Below are 26,098 nucleotides of genomic sequence, written 5' to 3'. Positions count from 1 at the left end.
CTTGCAGGCTCCTGCTAGAAGGTATATTAGTAGAGGCATCAAAGCTCTCAGCCATCTCTCTTTCTTTTGGGGGGAGGTGTGTGTGTGTGTGTGTGTGTGTGTGTGTGTGTGTGTGTGTGTGTGTGTGTGTGTGTGTGTGTGTGTGTGTGTGTGTGTGTGTGTGTGTGTGTGTGTGTGTGTGTGTGTGTGTGTGTGTGTGTGTGTGTGTGTGTGTGTGTGTGTGTGTGTGTGTGTGTGTGTGTGTGTGTGTGTGTGTGTGTGTGTGTGTGTGTGTGTGTGTGTGTGTGCGTGCGTGTGTGCGTGTGCGTGTGCGTGCGTGCCGCGGGGTGGATGAGACCCCATGGGTCCTGTACTGTTCTGCTTCCAGCTTAAATCCTCCCCCACTGTAGGCAGCCTACGAGACCAGAATAGAGATTCACCGCAGTCGCAGTGTGTGTGAGTATGTGCGTATGTGTGTGTGTGTGAGTACGTGCGTGTGTTCTAATAACGGACTGGACACACTACACAAAAATCTAACTTTCCAAGACTTGTTTTGCAAATGTTCATAAGGTACTCACTTTCTAAGTCGTGGACCAGCTCCCACCCTACCTTATAAGAACATTACATAAAGCGTATTATGGCTTAAATGGCTTAAAGAGCCCATATTTTGAGAACCCATACCTTATTGTATGTGTGTGATGCTAGGGCAGAACTGCAGACTGGAAAGCACAGACAATCACTTAAAGATAGCAATGACCCATCCTCTCCATCATCAACAGCTTCCATTCTTTTGTTCTTCTCTGTAATTAATCTTGTTCTGTCTACTGCGGGTTGCTACCCTCTTCGTCTCCTCTACTGTGTCTTGGCTACCTGTTCTTCTCCATGCAGAGGACTTCTCTTTCCTCCTCTCCCTTCTCTGCTGTCGTCTTTTCTACTTGCCCCATTTTCCTCTGTCAGCTATTTTCTACTCAGTATCTCTGAGTTGTGAATCTGCCATTGTCAGCACTTTTGTTGCATATCCAGAGTTTCAGAGACATTAGATATTGAAACTAGTTTTTTGCTTAGTTAAATATTGAATTCAGCAGTTATAGAGTTGTGAATTGCACAGGTTTTTGTATGCTAGCTACCACAGCTTTGTGAACTGTCCATTTCACAAAGCCATGTGTGTGGGCCAGGGAGACCCAGTTCCCTTTTCCAGTCGACTGCCTCCAGACGTGCTCGGTGTGTCTGTGTGGTGTCTGTCAAACCTCCCCCACCTGGCTGCCACAGTGGCTGCGGGCTCCGGCTGAGGGCCTGTCCTGCTGAAACCTCCCTGTCCTGATCTGCTGGCTTAGGGACCTACACTGTGCCCACCCCTCTGCCCGCCTGCCTGACCCTGCCTGTCCTGCTTCGGAGCCCGCAGCCCCCCCCCCCCTCCCCTCTGTACCTCCCCCTCTGATCCTTCCCTCAGGTTACTTATCCTCCGCTCACCCCCGCCCCCCTCTTCTCCCTGCTTGCCTCCCTACAGAGGACTGTGATTGTGAGGGCTATTTCAATGGACAGTACATAGGTGAGAGTCTGCACGTCTTCCTCCTTCTGCCGCCTTTCGCCTCTTTTGCTGTCCGACGTGTCTGTGTCCTCCAGGACCTTGCTATGTGCTGCTGGCTTAACTGAACTAGCGCTTTTGGGAATGTACGGGTGTCCTGAGGGTGGGACTGGCTGGCGTGTCCATGTGGGAAGTGATGGAGAAGGGAGGCGAGAGGTGGAGAGAAAGGCGGTGGGGAGAGACAATGCTGAGAGGAGACGGAACTGATCCCAGGTCATTTGACAGGGAAGACTAGTACTGAAGGAGAGAGTGCGCTCCAGCACCAGATTTTCCAGCTCAATATGAAAGAGGGGAGTTTAGTTTCTCACTCCTTCAGGTGTCGATAGCAAATCGGTCTCGTTACCTAATTAGTGTAATGAGAAAAGTGCTTAAGAGGGTGTGATAGAGCGCGAGTACCAGACTTGAAACAGTCCAGTAGACATTGACACATGGCTGCTATGCGTCTCTGTCAGAGTATGAACACGTCTTAGGATCAGTATCCGTTCCCCAGACACCAGAGTAGCAATCATTTCAGGGCATTCAGAAATGGTTACTACTTGCTAACGAGTGTCATCAATTGGATTCAACCCTCAAGCTACCGACCGTGGTAAATACAGTTTGCATCCAAACTGAAATTGCATTGGCACCACAATATAACGCTTTCCCTGTCATCCTCAGCCCCCTTCTGCCCTCCCACTGGCCTCCCCTCCTTCCACTGTCCTCCCCTTGCCTCCTTCACCCCTACATGACCTTGAGGCCTCACCCCATACCCCAGAAACTGTTGGAATGAAAAGCAAAGCACACGGAAGGATCTGAACACAGCCGACAGTCAAACACTGCCCTCCCATGGCAATAAGACCAACTGCATTATTCTACATGATCGTATACCTTCATAATGACACAGAATACAGCCGTCAACCAGTCAGGTTACTCCTTATATATGGAGATTAAACTCAGCATCCTTGCCCTGCCCCGAACTAAGCAGTGTTTGGATCCTCCTGAGACTCTCCTCTTGCCTCTGCTGCTATGGCTGGTGCACCCCATCCTACCCTCACCCCCACGAGGGTCCTTGCTGCATTGGACGCATTGCACACTCAACCAACCAGACACGTTTTGCTGCTTGTTTCACCCTGTGTGGAGACTGAGGCGCGAGGCTGGGTTGTGTGATGCTCTAATGCCAGTTATAGTCTCTCCTAAGTGTAAAGCAGTGGCGCCCTCCTGTGGCCAGGTGTTTTCCTGGGAATTTTATTCAGGTACTGTTACCGGCTTGTTCCCTCAGGTAACCCCACTGTCCGCAGGCAGGGGGGGATGGGCACCCATGGGCCTGGAGACACTGTGTGTGCGTGTGTGGGTGTGCGTGTGCGTCACTCCCACTACACTGTGGTCTCCAGAGTCAGGCTGCCCCATCCCTCCCTGTCCACTCCTGTAGCCCTCTGTCAAGCAGCATGTCTCCGTTGTACTGTATACTCTTACATGTGTTACAAACCAGACCATTGTCCTTCCAATTCTATCAAGGCTAATTTATCTTTTATTCTCACTGTAGTATTACTAGTCGTTCATTGAGTGAAGCCAAGTCTCCTATAAAAAGAGAAAGAGAGAGGCATGAGCTTGATATTAATAGCAGAAGTGTTTTAGCTTCACTCTCAGTCCCAGAGCTTATTTCTCACAGTCAAAGTGGAGCTGCCAAACCCCTTGGTCAGATATTAGCTGCATGTGATTGATATGTGTTGGACACATGCTTGTAAATGAGCAGATTCAGTCAATATCTCACAATGCTGCTGGCAGCCCATTTACCTTAGAGATAAGCACTGGTCAGGCTGTCAAACCTGTAGGATTAACGACGAATCCCAGTTTACCACCAGTATTTGAATGGTCACACGGTTCACTGGGGTTTTAATGCATGATTATCAAGGGTTGCACATTCTTTGTTATTCAATAACCAACACCTAATAATCCAACAAGGAATAATGTCATGCTTATGTTGGGGTTTGATTTGCATGATAGCCTGATATGATGTCCTGATGTGACGTGATACTGGTGTTGTGCGTTCAAAATGTTTGTCAGCAACACTAATTGCCAAGTGAGAACAACTACAAGCGCTATCTAACATGCCTTAGAGAATACAGTTGTAATTATGTAGAAAGAGCATGTGTTAGACAGTGTACCAAACCACATAAGTGGATGCTCAGATCTGACATTTTGACCCTTCCTGCCTCCCTGCCTCACCTTGCTCTTCCTGCCCCTCCCACCTGCCTGTCCTGCATAGCTGGTCTGAGGAGGAGTTTCCGTCTGAGCCGAAAGGACCGGTCAGGATCCCTCGGAGGAGGGGCCACGCGCGACCCCACCGATCCAGACTTTGCCACCTACGAGGAGGTGACACGCTACCAGCACCGGCCCAACGAAAGACCCCGCCTGGTGGTTCTGATAGGTATGGCAACAGCTTCAGGATGTGTGGTCATTCTACTTTGACGATACTGCCCTCTAGTGGCCAATGCTACAAACAACAACTTCCTCTAGTTGTGTGGTAGCCTTATGAGAACCAGACCAATCTCTCCGCACATATCCTCTTTCATTTGAAGCAGTCAGTCTGCTTGACCGAGCTAGTTGTGTGGGCCCGTGAGGTCTGATCTACAGTACCTAATGCTATTTATGTTTCTGATAAGTTAATTCATCAAAGTGCACAACAAATGGCACATCCTGTAACTAATCAGAGGACTTAACTTGATGTCGATGCAGATTTTTTTCAGCAAATATAGATTATTTGTCCCTGATAGTTATGTTTAAATAACTCTATTTTACTCCCTCTCTCTACCCTCTCTCTCTTTCTCTTTTTCTGTCTCTCTACTCTCTCTCTCTTTCTCTTTTTCTGTCTCTCTACCCTCTCTCTTTCTCTTTTTCTGTCTCTCTACCCTCTCTCTCTCTCTCTCTTTTTCTGTCTCTCTACCCTCTCTCTTTCTCTTTTTCTGTCTCTCTACCCTCTCTCTCTTTCTCTTTTTCTGTCTCTCTACCCTCTCTCTCTTTCTCTTTTTCTGTCTCTCTACTCTCTCTCTCTTTCTCTTTTTCTGTCTCTCTACCCTCTCTCTTTCTCTTTTTCTGTCTCTCTACCCTCTCTCTCTTTCTCTTTTTCTGTCTCTCTACCCTCTCTCTCTTTCTCTTTTTCTGTCTCTCTACCCTCTCTCTCTTTCTCTTTTTCTGTCTCTCTACCCTCTCTCTCTTTCTCTTTTTCTGTCTCTCTACCCTCTCTCTCTTTCTCTTTTTCTGTCTCTCTACCCTCTCTCTCTTTCTCTTTTTCTGTCTCTCTCTCTCTCTCTCTCTCTCTCTCTCTCTCTCTCTCTCTCTCTCACTATCACTCGCACAAAGGCTCCCTAGGAGCTCGTATCAATGAGCTGAAGCAGAAGGTGATAGCAGAGAACCCGCATCGCTATGCTGTGGCCGTACCGCGTGAGTTACACCTTCTAAACCTCACCCTCTTCTTTCTACACTGACGGCGACTCCAACACCCTAGTAAAGAACTGCTACACCAGTCAAACAATCACAGCTTCCCCCCCTATCACTTGTGTCTCCAGATACCACCAGGCCCAAGAAGCCTCATGAGAAGGAGGGGGTGGAGTACCACTTTGTCACCAAACAGGCGTTTGACGCGGACGCTCTGAGCAACAAGTGAGTCCTCTTTGATGCCATATGGCTGATCTGTGAAGCCATTACGGTCCGTCTCTGTAGTACTCTTGTTTTGTTTTGTCTGTTTCGTGCTTAGTTGTGTCCTGTGTGTCCAGGTTCATAGAGCATGGGGAGTACAAGGAGAACCAGTATGGTACCAGTATAGAGGCCATCCGCTCTGTACAGGCCAAGAATAAGATGTGCCTAGTGGACGTGCAGCCAGAGGTAGGGCCAAGGCACATCCTCTACAGTGATGCATATCCCATTCTGTCACGATGCACTGCACAATATAACCACGGCTATCACATGTAGCCTGTGTCACACCCTATTCTATGACGGCCTCTGCTGTTTCTCCTGTGTTCTCTTGGTGAGAGTACTTTCTGCTTGAGTCAGGCAGGCTTCCACATTATCTTGTCCCGGTTATCCGTAGCATCTCTGACATCTCAAGAGGACATTTCTCTGATAGCATCTGTTCTCTCAACCCCGTGCACTCTGTGTGACAGCCTACGCAGACTGTGTGATATTGCGTCTGAATGTGTCCTGGCCCCTTAGGCTTTGAAGACGCTGCGGACATCTGAGTTCAAGCCCTATGTCATCTTCGTCAAGCCGCGCGTCCCGGAGAGCAGGCGCCGTCGTAGTGCTGCCACCTCACCAGCAGGGGGAGATCATGGGCGAGTGACGGTGAGACCTGCTGTCTCTTGTTCATTACAGTGAGCGGAGTCTGAAATGTGCTCATATGAATGTGTCAATGAGTTATTTCACCTTTTTCTGTTACTCAATCTTCTTTTTTGGGTGGCATGCTTTCTCCTTTCCTATTTTCTCCCAAATCTGATATCACCTTTATATCCTTACTCACTCTTATGCTTCTTCCTCATTTTCCTGTACGTCCGCCTGTCTGATTCTCCTGTCCGTTCGTCCGTGTGTCTCTCCGTGTGTGTGTGTCTCCGTGTGTCCGTGTCAGGATGAGGACCTGCAGGAAATGCGTCAGTCAGCCCAGCAGATGGACCAGCAGTACGGCCACCTGGTCGACCGGGTCCTAATAAAGGAGGACTCAGCCAGCGCCTGCACAGAACTCCGAGGCATTCTGGAGCGGCTGGAGCGTGAGACCTTCTGGGTGCCCCTCTGCTGGGTGCGAACCTAACCCCCCTTTCCCCAACCACCACTCTCCAGAGGGGGGATCACAGCCCCCAGCCCTTCTTCCAGCAGGAACCCTATCCTACCCCCTCATCCCTTTCCTGATCTCCTGGATCCCTTACCCTTGGCTCCATGGGCCAGCTTGTGGGGTGTGGAAGATACTGCCCCAAAACCTGTCCTGATACGTGATGCTGGGCCAGCCGCACACTGGCACTATGGGAGAAGGGCATGCGGCAAAACCCTTTGGAACATTTCTGTGTTTGAGATGTTCAGAGGGAAAGACTGTTGTCCTGGCTGCCCCCCCCCCCCCCCCTCCCCACACACACACCCGCCCCACCCACACACACACATGTACAGTACATGCAATCCATTGTTCAAATTCAGGTTTTTCAGATCATTCTTAAGGTTTTTTTTGTATTATTTATGTCACTCAGCCAGTCAATCAGTCAGCCAGTCAATCAGTCAGCCAGTCAGACAGACAGACAAACATACAGACATCTTATTGTGGCTCCATGTGGAGTATCATCTGTAGCTTTCTTTGGCCTGCAGTGTTGAGTACTTGAGTTTCCCCTTAACATAATAATACATGTATATGCCATTTAACACACATTTTTATCCAAAGTGACTTCAAGTCAAAAAATGGATACAGAAATCCTGCAGGAAATCCTACACAATTCCTTCACAAAGACAACATGACTGTTTTGTAAGGTTTCCTCACTTAGTGTTTCCTTGCCTATTTCCGTTGCTCGTTGATACAATGCATTCTGAGGGAGACCTAGCCATTGTTATTATGTTATTGAAATGTTATCCAAAATCCAATCCACCTGCTTCCATTATACCTGGAGAATGAGTATAAATACATACATAGTATTATTAACCAACACACTCTGTAAATAGTACAGTAGGATAGATGTAACGGTACAGAAATATGGAATGTGAAATAGAATATTATTTCATAATGCTTTTTTTTTTATCAATTATTTTATGACTTGGATGTGTTTTAAGGAAGTGCACGACAGTTGAATTATTTAATCGCAGATGTAAATATTGCACATGCAAATCCTACCGTGCCAACGAACGAGCTCATAGCACTTCAATGCCACCTGTTGAACTTCGACCCTAAGTGTCTAATCCGGTCTAATCTACAGTAGGTGTGAATTACTTCAGTTCTGAGACACTGGGTGTGTGGATGTCATGTACACACACAAGTGCACTAAAACATGCTATGCTCCTTTTTGTGTACATAGGAATGCCCTTTGTATAGCTGACATCAGACACGTTTAAAGATGCAGGTGCAGTGTGGGTAATAGGGTTTTGGGGAGGGGGGTGTTCTATGGTCCATCTTGACAATCAGGGTCCTTGTTAAATTGTTCTGTATGAGTATTTATCTACAGGTGAGGACACTGGGACTAGTGGGATATGGACTCATCCAAGTGTGATTGTGGGTTGGCCTGCTCCAAGTGTGATTGTGGGTTGGCCTGCTCCAAGTGTGATTGTGGGTTGGCCTGCTCCAAGTGTGATTGTGGGTTCAAGCAGTCATTATAAATACACACAGATGTGACGTGTTTCTTTTACGTTACCTTGGTGTTTACAGAAACAATGTTAGAAGCCAGTTCAAGGTTACAAGGTAATACACAAGAAAGAAACAATGACTCGCGCTAGTAAAACTGTTGTTACTTGACTGAAGCAGTCAGAAAGGTTTTGTGAAACCCCACCTGTTCTCAGTCTGTATATTGGCTCTGTCGCTCTGAGCTACTGGTGATCTTTGAGTAGAGGCATCATAGCTCTGTGCTCTTTCCTTGTGTGTGGGTGTGGGTGGTTTCGTGCGTGTGTGTGTATGTGTGCGTGGACTTCAAGTCTTGTTTCATTGTGGAGAACTGATAAACTATCAACAGATCCTCCTTTCCACCAATTCTAATCCAGTTCTCTTTTTAACATGCAATGTGTTCTTAATCTTTTACTGTGCTATGTAAACCAAGAAACCCCGAATTGTTGACTTTGTAATGTGACATGTATAAAGTGCCATAGTAAAACCAGATGAACCAAGTGCTACATTGTGTACGTTTTGTTATCGTCAAATCCTACCCGTTTTGAGTTGGACTAAATTGCCATTTTGAGTTGGGTTAGGGTTCTAACCATACCCCCCGATGTGTCAGATGTGTTGCATATCAGATGTACAAACCGAGTGTGAATCAGCTCACATGTTGAACTGAGAGGCCAGAGATGAGAGACCAGTAGCAGCAGAAGTTTGGGAGTGCTGACATGCATTCTGCATTCTAAACCATATTTATTACACATTTCCATTTGACACAGGAGTTGAAAATAAATGAAGTCACAGCATCCTGGGAGGATGGAAATCAAGAAGCGAGTCCTAAAGACCTTGTATGTGTAAAACCTGGAGCTAATATCCATGTCACTGGTTCTTCTGACCACAAACCAGTCCATGAATTCAGTGTGAAAACTGGGCAAAATGGGGGTACGGTTTGGATAGCATGTCCCAGGATCAGTCCTTATACGGGGCCCTGAATCCTCCAAAGATGATTGGTGCCATTCTTGTCTTGTTCCAGGAGGATCCAAAAAGTTGGAGACTCTCAAGACAAAAACCAGCTAAGATGACGACTGGTGTAACGTGAGAGTAGACAAAAGATTGACAACAGCCAGAATTCTAAAGTGGCCTCCTCAGAAGACTCCTTTCAGGAGAGCCAGTCCCATCCCCATACAGTCGTTACCAAAACAATGACCTCAGATAGCACATATGCACACTTACACACACACAAACAGACAGTATATCATACGCCACAAACATGCACGTACGCCACAAACACACAGTATATACAAATATGCTCAAAAATCACATCTGTTTCATCAGCATCTTATCTTGACAATGTCTTGGACAAATCTTCCTGTTACTTCAAGTTTTACTCCTGTCCACTGACAGAGTATTGATGCATACTACAATATGAATGTGGTTGTGTGTTACTGGCTTGTGGTTATCAGTATTTAAAAAAAAAACTGAATTCTGTGATTATATTCTTTGTAAAAAATAAATAAATGCCAATTTCTATAATTATATTCTTTCTATAATAACTCAGACCATGGTTAGGTTTTCATAGTGTGTAATTTGCTAGAATGTACTGTTTGTGTGTATGGTCAAAAGCTATGGGGAAAGTATGACTTTGTCAATGCATTGAATGTGTGTAGAAGTCACATAAACTCAGCAAAAAAAGAAACGTCCCTTTTTCAGGACCCCGTCTTTCAAAGGTAATTCGTAAAAATCCAAATAACTTCACAGATCTTCATTGTAAAGGGTTTAAACACCGCTTACAGACGGTAGGCAATTACGGTCACAGTTATGAAAACTTAGGACACTAAAGAGGCCTTTTTACTGACTCTAAAAAACACCAAAAGAAAGATGCCCAGGGTCTCTGCTCATCTGCGTGAACGTGCCTTAGGCATGCTGCAAGGAGGCATGAGGACTGTAGATGTGGCCAGGGCAATAAATTGCAATGTCCGTACTGTGAGACGCCTGAGACAGTCCTCGCAGTGGCAGACCACGTGTAACAACACCTGCACAGGATCGGTACATCCAACCATCACACCTGCGGGACAAGTATAGGATGGCAACAACTGCCCGAGTTACACCAGGAATGCACAATCCCTCCATCAGTGCTCAGACTGTCCGCAATATGCTGAGAGAGGCTGGACTGAGGGCTTGTAGGCCTGTTATAAGGCAGGTCACCGGCAACAACATTGCCTATGGGCACAAACCCACCATTGCTGGACCAGACAGGACTGGCAAAAAGTGCTCTTCAATGACGAGTCGCGGTTTTGTCTCACCAGGGGTGATGGTTTGGATTCGCGTTTATCGTCGAAGGAATGAGCGTTACACCGAGGCGTGTACTCTGGAGCGGGATCGATTTGGAGTTGGAGGGTCCGTCATGGGGCGGCAGGGTAGCCTAGTGGTTAGAGTGTTGGACTAGTAACCGAAAGGTTGCAAGTTCAAACCCCCGAGCTGACATGGTACAAATCTGTCGTTCTGCCCCTGAACAGGCAGTTAACCCACTGTTCCTAGGCCGTCATTGAAAATAAGAATTTGTTCTTAACTGACTTGCCTAGTTAAATAAAGGTAAAATTAAATTTTAAAAAATGGTCTGGGGTGGTGTGTCACAGCATCATCGGACTGAGCTTGTTGTCATTGCGGGCAATCTCAATGCTGTGTGTTACAGGGAAGACATCCTCCTCCCTCATGTGGTGCTCATCCTGACATGATGGCTTGTGGGACTGACAATGCCACCAGCCATACTGCTCGTTCTGTGCGTGATTTCCTGCAAGACAGGAATGTCAGTGTTCTGCCATAGCCAGCGAAGAGCCCGGATCTCAATCCCATTGAGCACGTCTGGGACCTGTTGGATTGGAGGGTGAAGGCTAGGACCATTCCCCCCAAACATGTCTGGAAAATTGCAGGTGCCTTGATGGATGAGTGGAGTAACATCTCACAGCAAGAACTGGCAAATCTGGTGCAGTCCATGAGGAGGAAATGAACTGCAGTACTTAATGCAGCTGGTGGCCACACCAGATACTGACTGTTACTTTTGATTTTGACCCCCCTTTGTTCAGGGACACATTATTCCATTTCTGTTAGTCACATGTCTGTGGAACTAGTTCAGTTTATGTCTCAGTTGTTGAATCTTATGGTCATTCAAATATTTACACATGTTTGCTGAAAATAAACACGGTTGACAGTGAGAGGACGTGTATTTTTTTGCTGAGTTTATAACACATATTCAATCCCAGTAACAAATTATTAGTCCGATTTATTTCCACAAGGGAGGATAAACTTGACGACTGACAAAGAACAACACGACAACACGTGTTTCATAGCCAGGAAGAATGAGACAACTGAACCCCAATATGGGCGGGACCTATCATGTTGCGTCAACCACTGATTGATTGGTCCAAAACAGTTCTTAAGCTTTTTCACCTCGGGACCCAAGTTAGAAATTGACAGTCCTGCCGTGACCCAATTGTCCTCCAACTACCCAAATTAAGAATAAATAGTGTGTGACTGTAGATGTATTCTCATGACTCGCGACCCATCTCTCACATGCCCACTTTGGGCTTCCGATCTTGGTCTAAAATAAATCCATTTGACAAGAAGAGCATGGAGCTTTCATTCTGTTATTATTCATTTGTCAGTGATAGACAACACACTGTCCCGCCCATCACAGGGTTCAAAGACTCACATCCAAACCAGAGGTACAGTACGAAAGTCTATGAGCAAAATCCAACTTTTTGCACAAAACTCCACTTAGCATCAATGCTATCATGATAATGTGGGAGTTGGAGATGTGCACAAACACCAGTTTCTAGTCAGGAGTATTTATGTGATGATTTAGCGCCATCTGGTGGTTATGTTTAGCTTGTGTTTAGCTTGCGTAGCTCCTGTTCCTTTTTGCGCTGCTTCTCTTTCTGGCGTTCCAGTTTGTCCAGGGCCTTGCGCTCCTTTCCCGCTGCTGCGTGAATGTCTTTGATCCGCTTTTTCAGTGCACTGCGGTCCGTGGAACTGTTCACTCCCAAACCCTGATAATAAAATATAATAAAATATCAAATCAAATGTTATTTGTCCATGTGCCGAATACAAAAGGTGTAGACTTTACCATTAAATGCTTACTTACGAGCCCTTTCCCAACAATGCAGAGTTAAAAATGAAAAATATTTTGTTAACTAAAAAAAGGTATAAGGAGGATTGGAGCACCTTATATTTACACTGTAGGCTCGTTATTGTTATTTTATTGTGTTACTTAAGTGTATTTAGTCAATATTTTCTTAAGTCGATTTTTCTTAACTGCATTGTTGGTTAATAAGCGTTTGTAAGTAAGCATTTCACGGTAAGGTCTGCACCTGTTTTCTTCGGTGCATGTGACAAATACAGTTGAAGTCGGAAGTTTACATACACTTAGGTTTGAGTCATTAAAACTAGTTTTTCAACCACTCCACAAATGTATTGTTAACAAACTATAGTTTTGGCAAGTCGGTTGGGACATCTACTGTACATGACACAAGTAATCTTTCCAACAATTGTTACCAGACAGGTAATTTCACTTATAATTCACTGTATCACAATTCCAGTGGGTCAGAAGTTTACATACACTAAATTGACTGTGCCCTTAAACAGCTTGGAAAATTCCAGAAAATGATGCCACGGCTTTAGAAGCTTCTGATAGGCTAATTGACATCATTTGAGTCAATTGGAGGTGTACCTGTGGATGGGGGGTCATTGTCCTGGCTGATTTATTTTGATTTTCCCATGATGTCAAGCAAAGAGGCACAGTGTTTGAAGGTAGGCCTTGAAATACATCCACAGGTACACCTCCAATTGACTCAAAGGATGCCAATTAACCTATCAGGTGCTTCTAAAGCCATGACATAATTTTCTGGAATGTTCCAAGCTGTTTAAAAGCACAGTCAACTTAGTGTTTGTAAACTTCTGACCCACTGGAATTCTGATACAGTGAATTATAAGTGACATTTTCTGTCTGTAAACAATTGCTGGAAAAATGACTTGTGTCATGCACAAAGTAGATGTCCTTACCGACTAGCCAAAACTATAGTTCGTTAACAAGAAATTTGTGGAGTGGTTGAAAAACGAGTTTTAATGACTCCAACCTAAGTGTATGTAAACTTCTGACTTCAACTGTATACTTTTATTCAAGTATGACAATTGGGTACTTTTCCCACCACTGCATATAGGTTGTGGTAAAAGTGGCCAGGCAATCAGGATAGATAAACAGAGAAGCAGCAGCATATGAAGAGAGTGTGTGTGTGTGTGTGTGTGTGTGTGTGTGTGTGTGTGTGTGTGTGTGTGTGTGTGTGTGTGTGTGTGTGTGTGCGCGCCACAGGAGTTTGGTGGCACCTTAATTGGGTAGGACGAGCAAGTGGCAATGGCTGGAGCAGAAAAGGAGGAATGGCATCAAATGCGTCAAACAGATGGTTTGATGCCGTTCCAGCCATTATTTGTCTTTGGCTTCAAAGTCCCAAGTAATGTTAAACAAAGTTAGAAAAACAGACACACAACACTTGATGCGTTGTTTGGGGTTAAATCAAATCAAATAAAAATCCAATCAAATTTTATTCGTCACATGCGCCGAATACAACAGGTGTAGAACTTACAGTGAAATGCTTATTTACAAGGCCCTGACCCACAATGCAGTTAAAACGAAAAAGGAAAAACAATAGGAAATAAAAGTAACAAGTAATTAAAGAGCAGCAGTAAAATAACAATAGCAAGACTATACACAGGGGGGTACTGGTACAGAGTCAGTGTGCGGGGGGCACCGGTTATTTATTTACATTTTTTTATTTAACTAGGCAAGACAGTTAAGAACAAATTCTTATTTACAATGACGGCCTAGGAACAGTGGGTTAACTGCCTTGTTCAGGCTCCTTAAAACTTCTTGAGTGTAGGGGGCAGGATTTTCGTTTTTGGCTAAAAAAACATACCCATTTGAAACGGCCTTTTTCTCAGGCCCAGAAACTAAAATATGCATATAATTGCCAGAATAGGATAGAAAACACTCTACATTTTCCAAAACTGTCAAAATATTGTCTGTGAGTATAACAGAACTGATATTGCAGGCGAAAACCTGAGGAAAATCTAACCAGGAAGTGCTGTTTTTCCTGAAAGCTCTCTGTTCCATTGGATGCCTTGCCTCCATTTAAAGGGATATCAACCAGATTAATTTTCCTATGGCTTCCTCAAGGTGTCACCAGTCTTTAGACATAGTTTCAGGCTTTTATTTTGAAAAACGAGCGAGAAAGATAACATCGCATCAGCGCATCAGCTGGGTGTTCGCAGAGTTTTGCTTGCGCAACAGAGTGGGGCAGCCATTGTCTGTCCCTCTCCTATTGAAAAAGCGACAGTCCCAGTTGATATATTATTGATTGTATATTTAAAAAACAACCTGAGGATTGATTATAAAAACGTTTGAAATGTTTCTGTGGACATTACGGATAATATTTGGAATTTTCCTCTGCGATGTCGTGACCGCTCGAGCCTGTGGATTTCTGAACATAATGCGCCGAACAAATGGAGGTATTTTGGATATAAAAATAATCTTTATGGAACAAAAGGAACATTTATTGTGTAACTGGGAGTCTCGTGAGTGCAAATATCCGAAGAGCATCCGAAGAGCATCAAAGGTAAGCGATATAATCTATTGCTTTTCTGACTTTCGTGACCAATCTACTTGGCTGCTCGTGTTTGTAATATTTTGTCTACTGAGAGAGATGTTCTTACATAAACGCTTGTTATGCTTTCGCCGAAAAGCTGGATTGAAATCTGACATGCCAGGTGGATTAACCCTAGCAGATGTTAATGAGAATGTAGCGAAATGCTTGTGCTTCTAGTTCCGGCCGTGCAGTAGATCTAATAAGTAATCTAACAATTTCACAACAACTACCTTATACACCCAAGTGTAAAGGAATGATTAAGAATATGTACATATAAATATATGGATGAGTGATGGCCAAACGACATAGGCAAGATGCAGTAGATGGTATAGAGTACAGTATATACATATGAGATGAGTAATGTAGGGTATGTATACATTGTTTAAAGTGACTATTGATACATTACATTTATTGTATACATTTTTTATTATTAAAGTGGCTAGGGATTTGAGTCAGTATGTTGGCAGAGCCACTCAATGTTAGTGATGGCTGTTTAACAGTTTGATGGCCTGTTTTTCAGTCTCTCGGTCCCAGCTTTGATGCACCTGTACTGACCTCACAGGCAGTGGCTCGTGTGGTTGTTGTCCTTGATGATCTTTTTGGCCTTCCTGTGACATCGGGTGGTGTAGGTGTCCTGGAGGGCAGGTAGTTTGCCCCCGGTGATGTGTTGTGCAGACCTCACTACCCTCTGGAGAGCCTTACGGTTGTGGGCGGAGCAGTTGCCATACCAGGCGGTGATACACCCCGACAGGATGCTCTCGATTGTGCATCTCTAAAGGTTTGTGAGTGTTTTTGGTGACAAGCCACATTTCTTCAGCCTCCTCATTGCACCTTCTTCACCACGCTGTCTGTGTGGGTGGACCATTTCAGTTTGTCTGTGATGTGTACGCCGAGGAACATAAAACTTTCCACCTTCTCCAGTACTGTCCCGTCGATGTGAATAGGGGGGTGCTCCCTCTGCTGTTTCCTGAAGTCCACAATCATCTCCTTTGTTTTGTTGACGTTGAGTGTGAGGTTATTTTCCTGACACCACACTCCGAGGGCCATCACCTCCTCCCTGTAGGCGGTCTCGTTGTTGTTGGTAATCAAGCCTACCACTGTAGTGTCGTCTGCAAACTTGATGATTGAGTTGGAGGCGTGCATGGCCACACAGTCATGGGTGAACAGGGAGTACAGGAGATGGCTGAGAACGCACCCTTGTGGGGCCCCAGTGTTGAAGATCAGCGGGGTGGAGATGTTGTTTCCTACCCTCACCACCTGGGGGCGGCCCATCAGAAAGTCCAGGACCCAGTTGCACAGGGCGGGGTCGAGACCCAGGGTCTCGAGCTTAATGACGAGTTTGGAGGGCACTATGGTGTTAAATGCTGCGCTGTAATCGATGAACAGCATTCTTACATAGGTATTCCTCTTGCCATCGGAGGAATCCCGGAACATATTCCAGTCTGTGCTACCAAAACAGTCCTGTAGCTTAGCATCTGCATCATCTGTCCACTTTTTTATTGAGCAAGTCACTAGTGCTTCCTGCTTTAATTTTAGCTTGTGATCACAAATCAGGAGGATAGAATTTTGGTCAGATTTGCCAAATGGAGGGTGAGGGAGAGCTTTGTATGTATCTCTGTGTGTGAGTAAAAGTGTGAGTAAAGGTGGTCCAGAGTTTTTTCCCTCTGTTTGCACATTTAACATGCTGATAGAAATTTGATATGTTTTCCTGCATTAAAGTCCCCGGCTAATAGGAGCGTTGCCTCTGGGTGAGTGTTTTCCTGTTTGCTTATGGCAGTATACAGCTCATTGAGTACGGTCTTAGTGCCAGCATCGGTCTGTGGTGGTATGCTACGAAAAATACAGATGAAAACTCTCTAGGTAGATAGTGTGGTCCACAGCTTATCATGACATACTCTACCTCAGGAGGGAAAACCTTGAGACTTCCTTAGACTCCGTGAAGAATAAGATATTACAGTTTTGAATGTCACGTTGGTAGTTTAATCTTCCGCGTAGGTCATCGATTTATTTTCTCCAAAAATTGCATGTTTGCTAGCAGAATGGAAGGAAGTCGATCACCTACGAATTCTCAGAAGGCAGCCCACTCTCTGGCCCCTTTTTCCACGCAAATGACGGGGATCTGGGCCTGTTCACGGGAAAGCAGTATATCATTCACACCGGGCTCGTCGGTCTCGTTAAAGGTAAAAAAGGATTCAGCCAGTCCATGGTGAGTAATCACAGTTCTGATGTCCAGAAGTTATTTTCGGTCATAAGAGATGGTAGCAGCAACATTATGTACAAAACAAGTTAAACAATAAGTTACAAACAACGCAAAGAAACAAACAAAAAAACACAATTGGTTAGGAATAGCTAACACATCAGCCTTGTACTCTGGCGCCATCTAGGACTTAGGTACTTACAGTGAATAAAAATATAAATGCAACATGTACAACACGTGTCATCAGCTGAAATAAAATATCCCAGAAATCTTCTGTGTGCACTAAAAGATCACAAATTTGTTGACATCCCTGTTAGTGAGCATTTCTCCTGTGCCAATGTAATCCATCCACCTGACAGGTGTGGCATATCAATTATTACACAGGTGCACCATGTGCTAGGAGAAATACAAGGCCACTCTAAAATGAGAAGTTTTGTCACACAGCACAATGCCACAGATGTCTAAAATGTTGAGGGAGTGTGCAATTGGCATGCAGGAATGTCCACCAGAGCTATTGCCAGAGAATTGAATGTTAATTTCTCTACCATAAGCCACTTCCAATGTTACTTTCGAGAATTTGGGAGTACATCCAACCAGCCTCACAACCGCAGACCACGTGTAACCAAGCCAGCCCAGGACCTCTACATCTGGCTTCTTCACCTGCGGGATCCTCTGAGACCAGACACCTGGACAGCTGATGAAACTGTGGGTTTGCACAACCAAAGAATTTCTGCACACTGTTAGAAACCATCTCAGGGAATCTCATCTGCATGCTCTTCATCCTCCCCAGGGTCTTGACCTGACTGCAGTTTGGCATCGTAACCGACTTCAGTTGTCAAATGCTCAACTTCGATGGCCACTGGCACGCTGGAGAAGTGTGCTCTTCATGGATTAATCCCGGTTTAGACTGTACTGGGCAGACGGCCGACAGTGTGTATGGCGTCGTGTGGGCGAGCAGTGTGAGGATGTCAACGTTGTGAGCAGACTGCCCCATGGTGGCAGTGAGGTTATAGTATGGGCAGGCATAAGCTACAGACAACAAACACAATTGCATTTTATAGATGGTAATTTGAATGAACAGAGATACTGTGATTACCGTGCCATTCATCCACCACCATCACATCGTGTTTCAGAATGATAATGCACTGCCCCATATCGCAATGAACTATAAACAATATCTGCCAGCTGATAATTTCCGACTCATTCCATGGCCTGCATACTCACCAGACATGTCACCCATTGAGCATGTTTGGGATGCTCCGGATCAACTTGTGTGACAATGTGTTTCAGCTCCCGCCAATATCCAGCAACTTTGCTCAGCCATTTGAAGAGAAGTGGGACAACATTCCAAAGTCCACAATCAACAGCCTGATCAACTCTATGCGAAGAAGACGTGTTACGCTGCATGAGGTAAACAGTGGTCACAACAGATACTGACTGGTTTTCTGATCCATGTCGCTACCTCTTTTAACTGTGATCAACAGATGCATATCTGTATTCACAGGCAGGTGAAATCCAAAGATTAGGGCCTAATGAATTTATTTAAATTGACTGATTTCCTTGTATGAACTGTAACTCAGTAAAATCTTTGAAATTGTTGCATGTTGCGTTTATGTTTTTGTTCAGTGTAGTTCACAGATGGCATGAAAGTGGTCCCTCTCAACAGCAGAGGGCAGTGAGATCCTGCTTAAAGAGAATGACTATCTGTGTGTTGTTGTTGGTGGGTGTTTACATGTTGTTTTGAGTGTTTTTGAGTGGCTCAATCAGAGAGTCAGAGATACTCTATGTTTTACTTTGATCCTACATGCACTCACCTCCCCTGTACCTTACCCTCTCCTCTTATATTCTCACCTCCTCTCATCCCTCTCCTGTACCTTACCCTCTCCTCTAATCTTCTCACCTCCTCTCATCCCTCTCCTGTACCTTACCCTCTCCTCTTATATTATCACCTCCCCTCATCCCTCTCCTGTACCGTACCCTCTCCTCTTATATTCTCACCTCCTCTCATCCCTCTCCTGTACCTTACCCTCTCCTCTAATCTTCTCACCTCCTCTCATCCCTCTCCTGTACCTTACCCTCTCCTCTAATCTTCTCACCTCCTCTCATCCCTCTCATGTACCTTACCCTCTCCTCTAATCTTCTCACCTCCTCTCATCCCTCTCCTGTACCTTACCCTCTCCTCTAATCTTCTCACCTCCTCTCATCCCTCTCCTGTACCTTACCCTCTCCTCTAATCTTCTCACCTCCTCTCATCCCTCTCATGTACCTTACCCTCTCCTCTAATCTTCTCACCTCCTCTCATCCCTCTCCTATACCTTACCCTCTCCTCTAATCTTCTCACCTCCTCTCATCCCTCTTCTGTACCTTACCCTCTCCTCTAATCTTCTCACCTCTTCTCATCCCTCTTCTGTACCTTACCCTCTGCTCTAATCTTCTCACCTCCCCTCATCCCTCTCCTGTACCTTACCCTCTCCTCTAATCTTCTCACCTCCTCTCATCCCTCTCCTGTACCTTACCCTCTCCTCTAATCTTCTCACCTCCTCTCATCCCTCTCCTGTACCTTACCCTCTCCTCTAATCTTCTCACCTCCTCTCATCCCTCTTCTGTACCTTACCCTCTCCTCTTCTCAATCCCTCTTCTGTACCTTACCTCTGCTCTAATCTTCTCACCTCCCCTCATCCCTCTCCTGTACCTTACCCTCCTCTAATCTTCTCAATCTTCTGTACCTTACCCTCTCCTCTAATCTTCTCCCCTCTCCTGTACATCCCTCTAATCTTCTCACCTGTCATCCCTCTCCTACCTTACCCTCCTCTAATCTTCTCACCTCCTCTCATCCCTCTCCTGTACCTTACCCTCTCCTCTAATCTTCTCACCTCCTCTCATCCCTCTCCTGTACCTTACCCTCTCCTCTAATCTTCTCACCTCCTCTCATCCCTCTCCTGTACCTTACCCTCTCCTCTAATCTTGTTGTCACTTCTGTTCCACTCTCATGGCCGCTTCTCCCCTTTCACCATCTGTACCATCCTCTCCATCCATCTGCTCTTATTCCTCTCCTCGCCTCGCCTCTCCTCTATTCTCTGACCCTCTCCATCCATTTAACCTCATCTCCTCTGCTCCCCCTCCTTTCCTCTCCTCCCACCTTGAACTTAGTCCCCTTCCTTCTATCCTCCTCACTCTCCTCCTCTCCTTCCCTGAAACATCCTCTCACCTTGAGCTTGGTGCCATCCATCAGGAGGAGCTGCTCCCCGTCGATGTCCCTGGCAGTGAACTCTGGGATGTACTGCTCCATGTTCAACCCCTTCAGCCACTGGCACACCTGCTGGGTGCTCCACGACGACACTAGGCACAGCGGCTCGTCTATAGGCTGGAAGGAAGGTTGCCCAAGATATTCAGTAATCGAGTACAATTGCGTTGCTTCAGCTTCCTAATATGAAAGATAGCTTTTTGTGAGTTAGCAGTCTGAAGAGCATGTTAATCTGCCCCCTGGTGGTCATGAAAAACATAACACAAAACAATTTAGCCTTGCCCCTCAGTGCAGCGACATACAGCAAACGTATTACACCCACTGATATGTATCTTTAGGTTGCATTGACTGACTTACAAAGCTGCCTCTATAGTCTAGACCCCCTTGAGTCACGCGCACACAAACAACATTGTTTAACTGATCTAACCGCTGGTCTGGTGTTGTTAGCCTGGTGGCTAGCAGAGTCCTGTCAGGTTGGCTGTCTGCCAGACACTGAGGTGTTCTCAGAATGTCTATCCACCGGCGGTGAAGCACAGGAACAAGTGAAGCGCTGCTAAAATTAACTCAGGGTGATGGAAGAGGCAGCCGGCTGAGGTCTCTCTCTCTCTCTCTCTCTCTCTCTCCCTCGCTCTCTGCATCTTCTCCCTTTTACCTCATGTTATTAGCCTTGAATAAACATGATATCAACATACAGGCAGACTTTTCCTATGGGCCTTGGTTGGTTTGAGAGCCCCTCTATTTTACATTATTAGCCAAAGGTTTTATAGAAAGTGGATTACATGACCTAGGCTACCATATACAAACACTGTTCCGTTACTTCAACCATGCTAATTCAGGTAACGTGCTCTGCTGGAAGGCAAAACAGCACATTCCCCATTGGGATTGTCCGTCTCACCAACAACTGGGACACACACCTACTCTCACACGCTTACTCAACCAGGTGTGATTAAGTCCTGGGTTCAAATACTATTTATTTTTCTTTTAAATACTTTGAGTGTTTCATTGAGTGAACCTGAGGTGTGTTAAACAAGGGGAATAGATTTTGATTGTTAGCTAATGTTAGCTTAGTGTTAGCCGAGAACATAAGGTAACATTATCTTATGTCTGAGAAGGTGGTCTGTTTTGGGTCTAAACTGCCACTACAAATAATAATGTGGCGTTCTACTATTGTACATTTAGCAGGAATAGGAAAGTTATTTGCAGTTTGATTATTGCCACTGAAATGGCATAGTAATCTTTACTGTTTGATGTTTCACTGTAACATTTCAGAATGTTCATTGAAATCATCCCACCGAAATTTCAACTAAAGAAACATGTTCGGCACAAATGGAAACCCAGTTGAGCGCACTTCCGGAGTGGCAGATGGGCAGGGTTCGCACTTTGGAGAATATTCCATTGTTTCCTTTGCGCCAGGCATGCGTCACACAATCAAGTGCAGGTTAAAGTATTTGGGGAAAAAAGCAAATACTATCTGTACCCAGGTCTGACGTATATCCTGCATCCCTCTGTAATGGCAGCTTAATGAGATGAGAGGGAGAGAGTCATAAAGCCCCTCTGAAAACCCAATATCCCCTCCAACAAGCTGAGCCAAATCAGATGTGACGGGAGGGAGAGAGAACTAGTTTACCGGAGGTAATTGATTCCCTAATCACTGTGCAGCCGTGTCTGACAGCGTCTGGCCAGAGAGTGTTTTTGAGAGAGCAGAGCACTCACCAGACTCAGGCTTTAAAAACACCAGGACCACACACTCTGCACTCTGCACTGTTATGAATCTAAGTGAACTGCTTGGAACTTCTATCTGAATGCAGTGTGTGCTATAGTATGAATAGTGTAAGCTAGTTACATTTACATTTACATTTAAGTCATTTAGCAGACGCTCTTATCCAGAGCGACTTAGTTGCCACAGGTAACCAAGAAGACATAACTACGTCCAGTTGGGGTTATTTCAGGTAATGGTACACATTTTACTAAAGAAGAATTCAGAGTTTTTTTGGTACACTATTACAGATTTGAGTGGAACGCTACTTTAATCAAAAATAGTATCTTGCATTCTCTCTCTGAACAGTGATCCAGGCCTCAGGCAAACCTTCTGTCTCATATACGGTATCATAATGAAATAGAGTTTAGATCCATTTAGTCCTAGGCAGAGAATGCCCACTACCACCACCACAACTGCATTAGGAAACCCCTTACCTCGTCTGAGGACTGGGAGAGGGTCTGGTAGCGTTGTGAGGAGCGGGAGGACGAGTCGGCTGTGGTCCCACTGGAGGCGTGAGGGGGACTACAGGGGGGCAGTGAGAACTCATCACTCAGGGCAGACTCCTGAGGGAGGGAGGGAGGGAGGGAGGGAGGGAGGGAGGGCAGAGAAATTATCCAATCATGATAAGTAAATACCACTTTCTCCACATTGTTTCCAGTATTCTTTGACACTTTGGGATTAAGTACAAGTGCACAGTGATATTTTTATTCAGTGTGACCACTGTGGTCAAACAGCATTGGATCGATTGATTTGTCCAGTTCAAGATCAATTACATCTGACAATAGTAGGATATTAATGCATTGTTTGTAAACCTTACTTTCAAACAGTTGTAGCTTAGAAATATAAAATGTTTGGTCACAGCAGTAACACTGAAAAATAATACATAAGCATCATATTTTGGATGAATTGCCCTCTCAAATGATGCCCCTGCAAACACATATGCATGCACACACACACAACAAAAACTCACACAGACACATAGCCCTATAACAGCCCTTGACAGTCCCCTTGAGAGCCACAGTGCAGGGGCCCAAACCTTTAGTGCAGAGGAGGAATGCAAAGTCATGGGTGTCTGCCTCCTCTCCAGACACCAGGCTTATTAGGGTTGAGTCCCAAAGGGCACTCTGTTCCCTACACTACCGGTCCAAAGCTTTAGAACACCTACTCATTCAAGGGTTTTTCTTTATTTTTTACTATTTTCTACATTGTAGAAAAATAACGAACACATCAAAACTATGAAATAACACATAAGGAATCATGTAGTAACCAAAAAAGGGTTAAACAAATCCAAATATATTTTATATTTGAGATTCTTCAAAGTAGCCACCCTTTGCCTTGGACAGCTTTGCACACTCTTGGCATTCTCTCAACCAGCTTCACCTGGAATGTTTTTCCAACAGTCATATAATGAGCACTTGTTGGCTTCTTTTCCTTCACTCTGCGGTCCAACTCATCCCAAACCCTCTCAATTGTGTTGAGGTCGGGTGATTGTGGAGGTCAGGTCATCTGATACAGCACTCCATCACTCTCCTTCATGGTCAAATAGCCCTTACACAGCCTGGAGGTGTGTTCGGTCATACTCCTGTTGAAAAACAAATGATAGTCCCACTAAGCCCAACCAGATGGGATGGCGTATCACTGCAGAATGCTTTGGTAACCATGCTGGTTAAGTATGCCTTGAATTCTAAATAAATCACTGACAGTGTCACCAGCAAAGCACACCCACACCATAACCCCTCCTCCATGCTTTACGGTGGGAAATACGCATGCAGAGATCATCCGTAATACCCACAAGCCGCAACTCACGAAAACACGGTGGGTGGAACCAAAAATCTCCAATTTGGACTCCAGACCAAAGGACAGATTTCCACCTGTTTAATGTCCATTGCTTGTGTTTCTTGACCCAAGCAAATCTCTACTTCTCATTGGTGTCCTTTAGTAGTGGTTTCTTTGCCGCAATTCGACCACAAAGGCCTGAATCACAGTCTCCCCTGAACAGTTGACGTTGAGATGTGTCTGTTACTTGAACTCTGCTAATGAACTTATCCTCTGCAGCAGAGGTAACTCTGGCTCGGTCTTCCATTCCTGTGGCAGTCCTCATGAGAGCCAGTTTCATCATAGTGCTTGATCGTTTCTGCAACTGCACTTGAAGAAACTTTAAAAGTTCTTGACATTTTTCGGATTGACTGACCTTCATGTCGTAATGTACTGATGGACTGTCGTTTCTCTTTGCTTATTTGAGCTGTTCTTGCCATAATATGGACTTGGTCCTTTACCAAATGTGACTATCTTCTGTATACCCCCCGTAACTTGTCACAACACAACTGATTGGCTCAAACGCAATAAGGAAAGAAATTCCACAAATTAACTTTTAACCTGTTAATTGAAATGCATTCCAGGTGACTACCTCATGAAACTGGTTGAGAGAACACTAAGCGTGTGCAAAGCTGTCATCAAGGCAAAGGGTGGCTATTTGAAAAATCTCTAATCTAAAATATATTTTGATCAGTTTAACACTTTATTGGTTACTACATGATTCCATGTGTTATTTCACAGTTTTGATGTCTTCACTGTTATTCTACAATGTAGAAAATAGTCAAAATAAAGAAAAACCCTTGAATGAGTAGGTATTCTAAAACTTTTGACCGGTAGTGTATATAGTGCATTACTTTTGACAATGGTGAAAAAAGTACCTAATTGTCATGCTTGGGTAAAAATAAAGATACCTTAATAGAAAATGACTCAAGTAAAATTGAAAGTCACCCAGTAAAATACTACTTGAACAAAAGTATTTGGTTTTAAATATACTTAAGCATCAAAAGTAAATGTAATTGCTAAAATATACTTAAGTATCAAATGTGAAAGTATAAATAATTTCAAAGTCCTTATATTAAGCAAAGCAGAAGTCACAATTTTCTTGTATACATTTTTTTACGGTTAGCCAGGGGTACACTCCAACACTCAGCTGTCATTTACAAAGTGTTTAGTGAGTCAGTACAGATACCCCAAAAAAACACTTAAGTAGTACTTTCAAGTATTTTTCCTTAAGTACTTTATACCACTGATTTTTGACCAGGGCCCATAGGGCTCTGTTCAAAAGTAGTGCACTATGCATGCTAGAGCTATTAACCCAGTTGGACAGGCACACAGTGGTTGAAAGGGATTTAACGGCCCTCTGCTTTCAATGGGAAGCTGCGGTTTAATTGCTGTGCAGAGCGAAGGACCCCGGCCTCCATGCTGATGACTAAGTGCATCTGGGATGCTTTGCCTAGCTACTCCTCACTATTAAACCCCATGGAGCTCTGTTCTAAATTGCACTTTAGTCCCTATAAAGTGCACTACATTTGCCCTGTAGTCAAAAGTATTGCACTTTACGGGAAATAAAGGTGCTATTTGGGATAGGCCCATGCTCCCAACATGTTGCTAAGGTTTTTTTTTAGATGTGTCATGTTGCAGGTGTTAGAGAGTATGTATAAACACTCCCCCTGCCCCAATATTTGGGAGGGTTTTGACTCAGAATGGATCAAACCAAGTGAAGCTGAGAGGGGTGGATGGGTGTTTTCTCCCATAGAGGGCTATATTGATGAACTCACCGAACTTAGCCTGCCAATGGTTAATTCAAAGTTGTTGTTTTTTAAAGCATATGTAAACAAGGGCATTAGAATATCTATTAACCACTAAGTGGAAATATGCTCTGCTGTGTTTCGTTCCTTCTTTTGTTAAACGGTAATCTAGTTGTCTTGACATTGATGTTGTGGTTAGCTAAAAGCATCGCAGCGGTCAAGTCACCAAGGTGAGTAAATCAACAGCATCGATTGCATCGTGGGATTTCTGCCTACGACTGCAAATGTGGGCAAAGAGAGACCTCCAACAAGAAACATATGTATTGTTCGGTGTCCTGTGGGTGTACCTACTGGTTATATGTTTTCATGGCAAGGATATGGACAGGCTACACATGAACATATTAGCAGAAAGAATGTCATCATCTATGGCAGAGATATATCTCAATATGCAACATACCATATTTGTTGTGCTGACAAGGGCTTATAACACCTTTGATCTATAAAGCAATGTGTCCACATAAGCAGAAAAACTATAAAGCTCCAAGAGCCAGGCATGCTCTTAACTATACGTTTGACAGTGAAATACAAACACTTTGATATACGAACACACACCTTGTTTTGTTACATCAATGGTGTGTTTGGATGGCTGTATATTTCTTATCAGTCCTTCCTGTGCTTCTTAGCTAAACGGCCATTGGCCCACAAGCTTCTGAAAAATAATTTCCCTTAGAAATACTCAGGCCTTTGGCAGAGGCTTTAATTAGCTGGTGCA

The 26,098-nt window shown here is 44.6% G+C and overlaps 2 protein-coding genes across 3 annotated transcripts in view; one reads left to right on the top strand and one right to left on the bottom strand.

The window, feature by feature from the left end:
* LOC115110865 (MAGUK p55 subfamily member 3-like) overlaps positions 1-8,380 on the top strand; it is a 43,086-nt gene extending 34,706 nt beyond the window's left edge. The window contains exons 13-19 of one of the 2 annotated variants that reach the window (XM_065010054.1): positions 1,487-1,528; positions 3,810-3,971; positions 4,904-4,984; positions 5,110-5,203; positions 5,317-5,425; positions 5,753-5,881; positions 6,162-8,380. In XM_065010054.1, coding sequence (XP_064866126.1) covers positions 1,487-1,528; positions 3,810-3,971; positions 4,904-4,984; positions 5,110-5,203; positions 5,317-5,425; positions 5,753-5,881; positions 6,162-6,341 — 797 coding nt within the window. In that variant the 3' untranslated portion in view covers positions 6,342-8,380. The remainder of the gene's footprint in view (positions 1-1,486; positions 1,529-3,809; positions 3,972-4,903; positions 4,985-5,109; positions 5,204-5,316; positions 5,426-5,752; positions 5,882-6,161) is intronic. The other variant, XM_065010055.1, reaches the window with a different exon arrangement.
* Positions 8,381-8,601: 221 nt separating this feature from the next.
* Positions 8,602-26,098, bottom strand: part of LOC115109865 (sterile alpha motif domain-containing protein 14-like) — a 53,207-nt gene continuing 35,710 nt past the window's right edge. Inside the window, exons 8-10 of the mRNA XM_029635112.2 lie at positions 22,198-22,326; positions 19,969-20,124; positions 8,602-11,914 (exon numbers count right to left, since the gene is read on the bottom strand). Coding sequence (XP_029490972.2) covers positions 11,750-11,914; positions 19,969-20,124; positions 22,198-22,326 — 450 coding nt within the window. The 3' untranslated portion in view covers positions 8,602-11,749. The remainder of the gene's footprint in view (positions 11,915-19,968; positions 20,125-22,197; positions 22,327-26,098) is intronic.

The sequence above is a fragment of the Oncorhynchus nerka genome, linkage group LG26, assembly GCF_034236695.1.
Source record: "Oncorhynchus nerka isolate Pitt River linkage group LG26, Oner_Uvic_2.0, whole genome shotgun sequence".
Taxonomy (NCBI): Eukaryota; Metazoa; Chordata; class Actinopteri; order Salmoniformes; family Salmonidae; genus Oncorhynchus; species Oncorhynchus nerka.
Note: the sequence above shows the minus strand (reverse complement) of the source record. Positions and strands in the feature narration are given on the sequence as shown.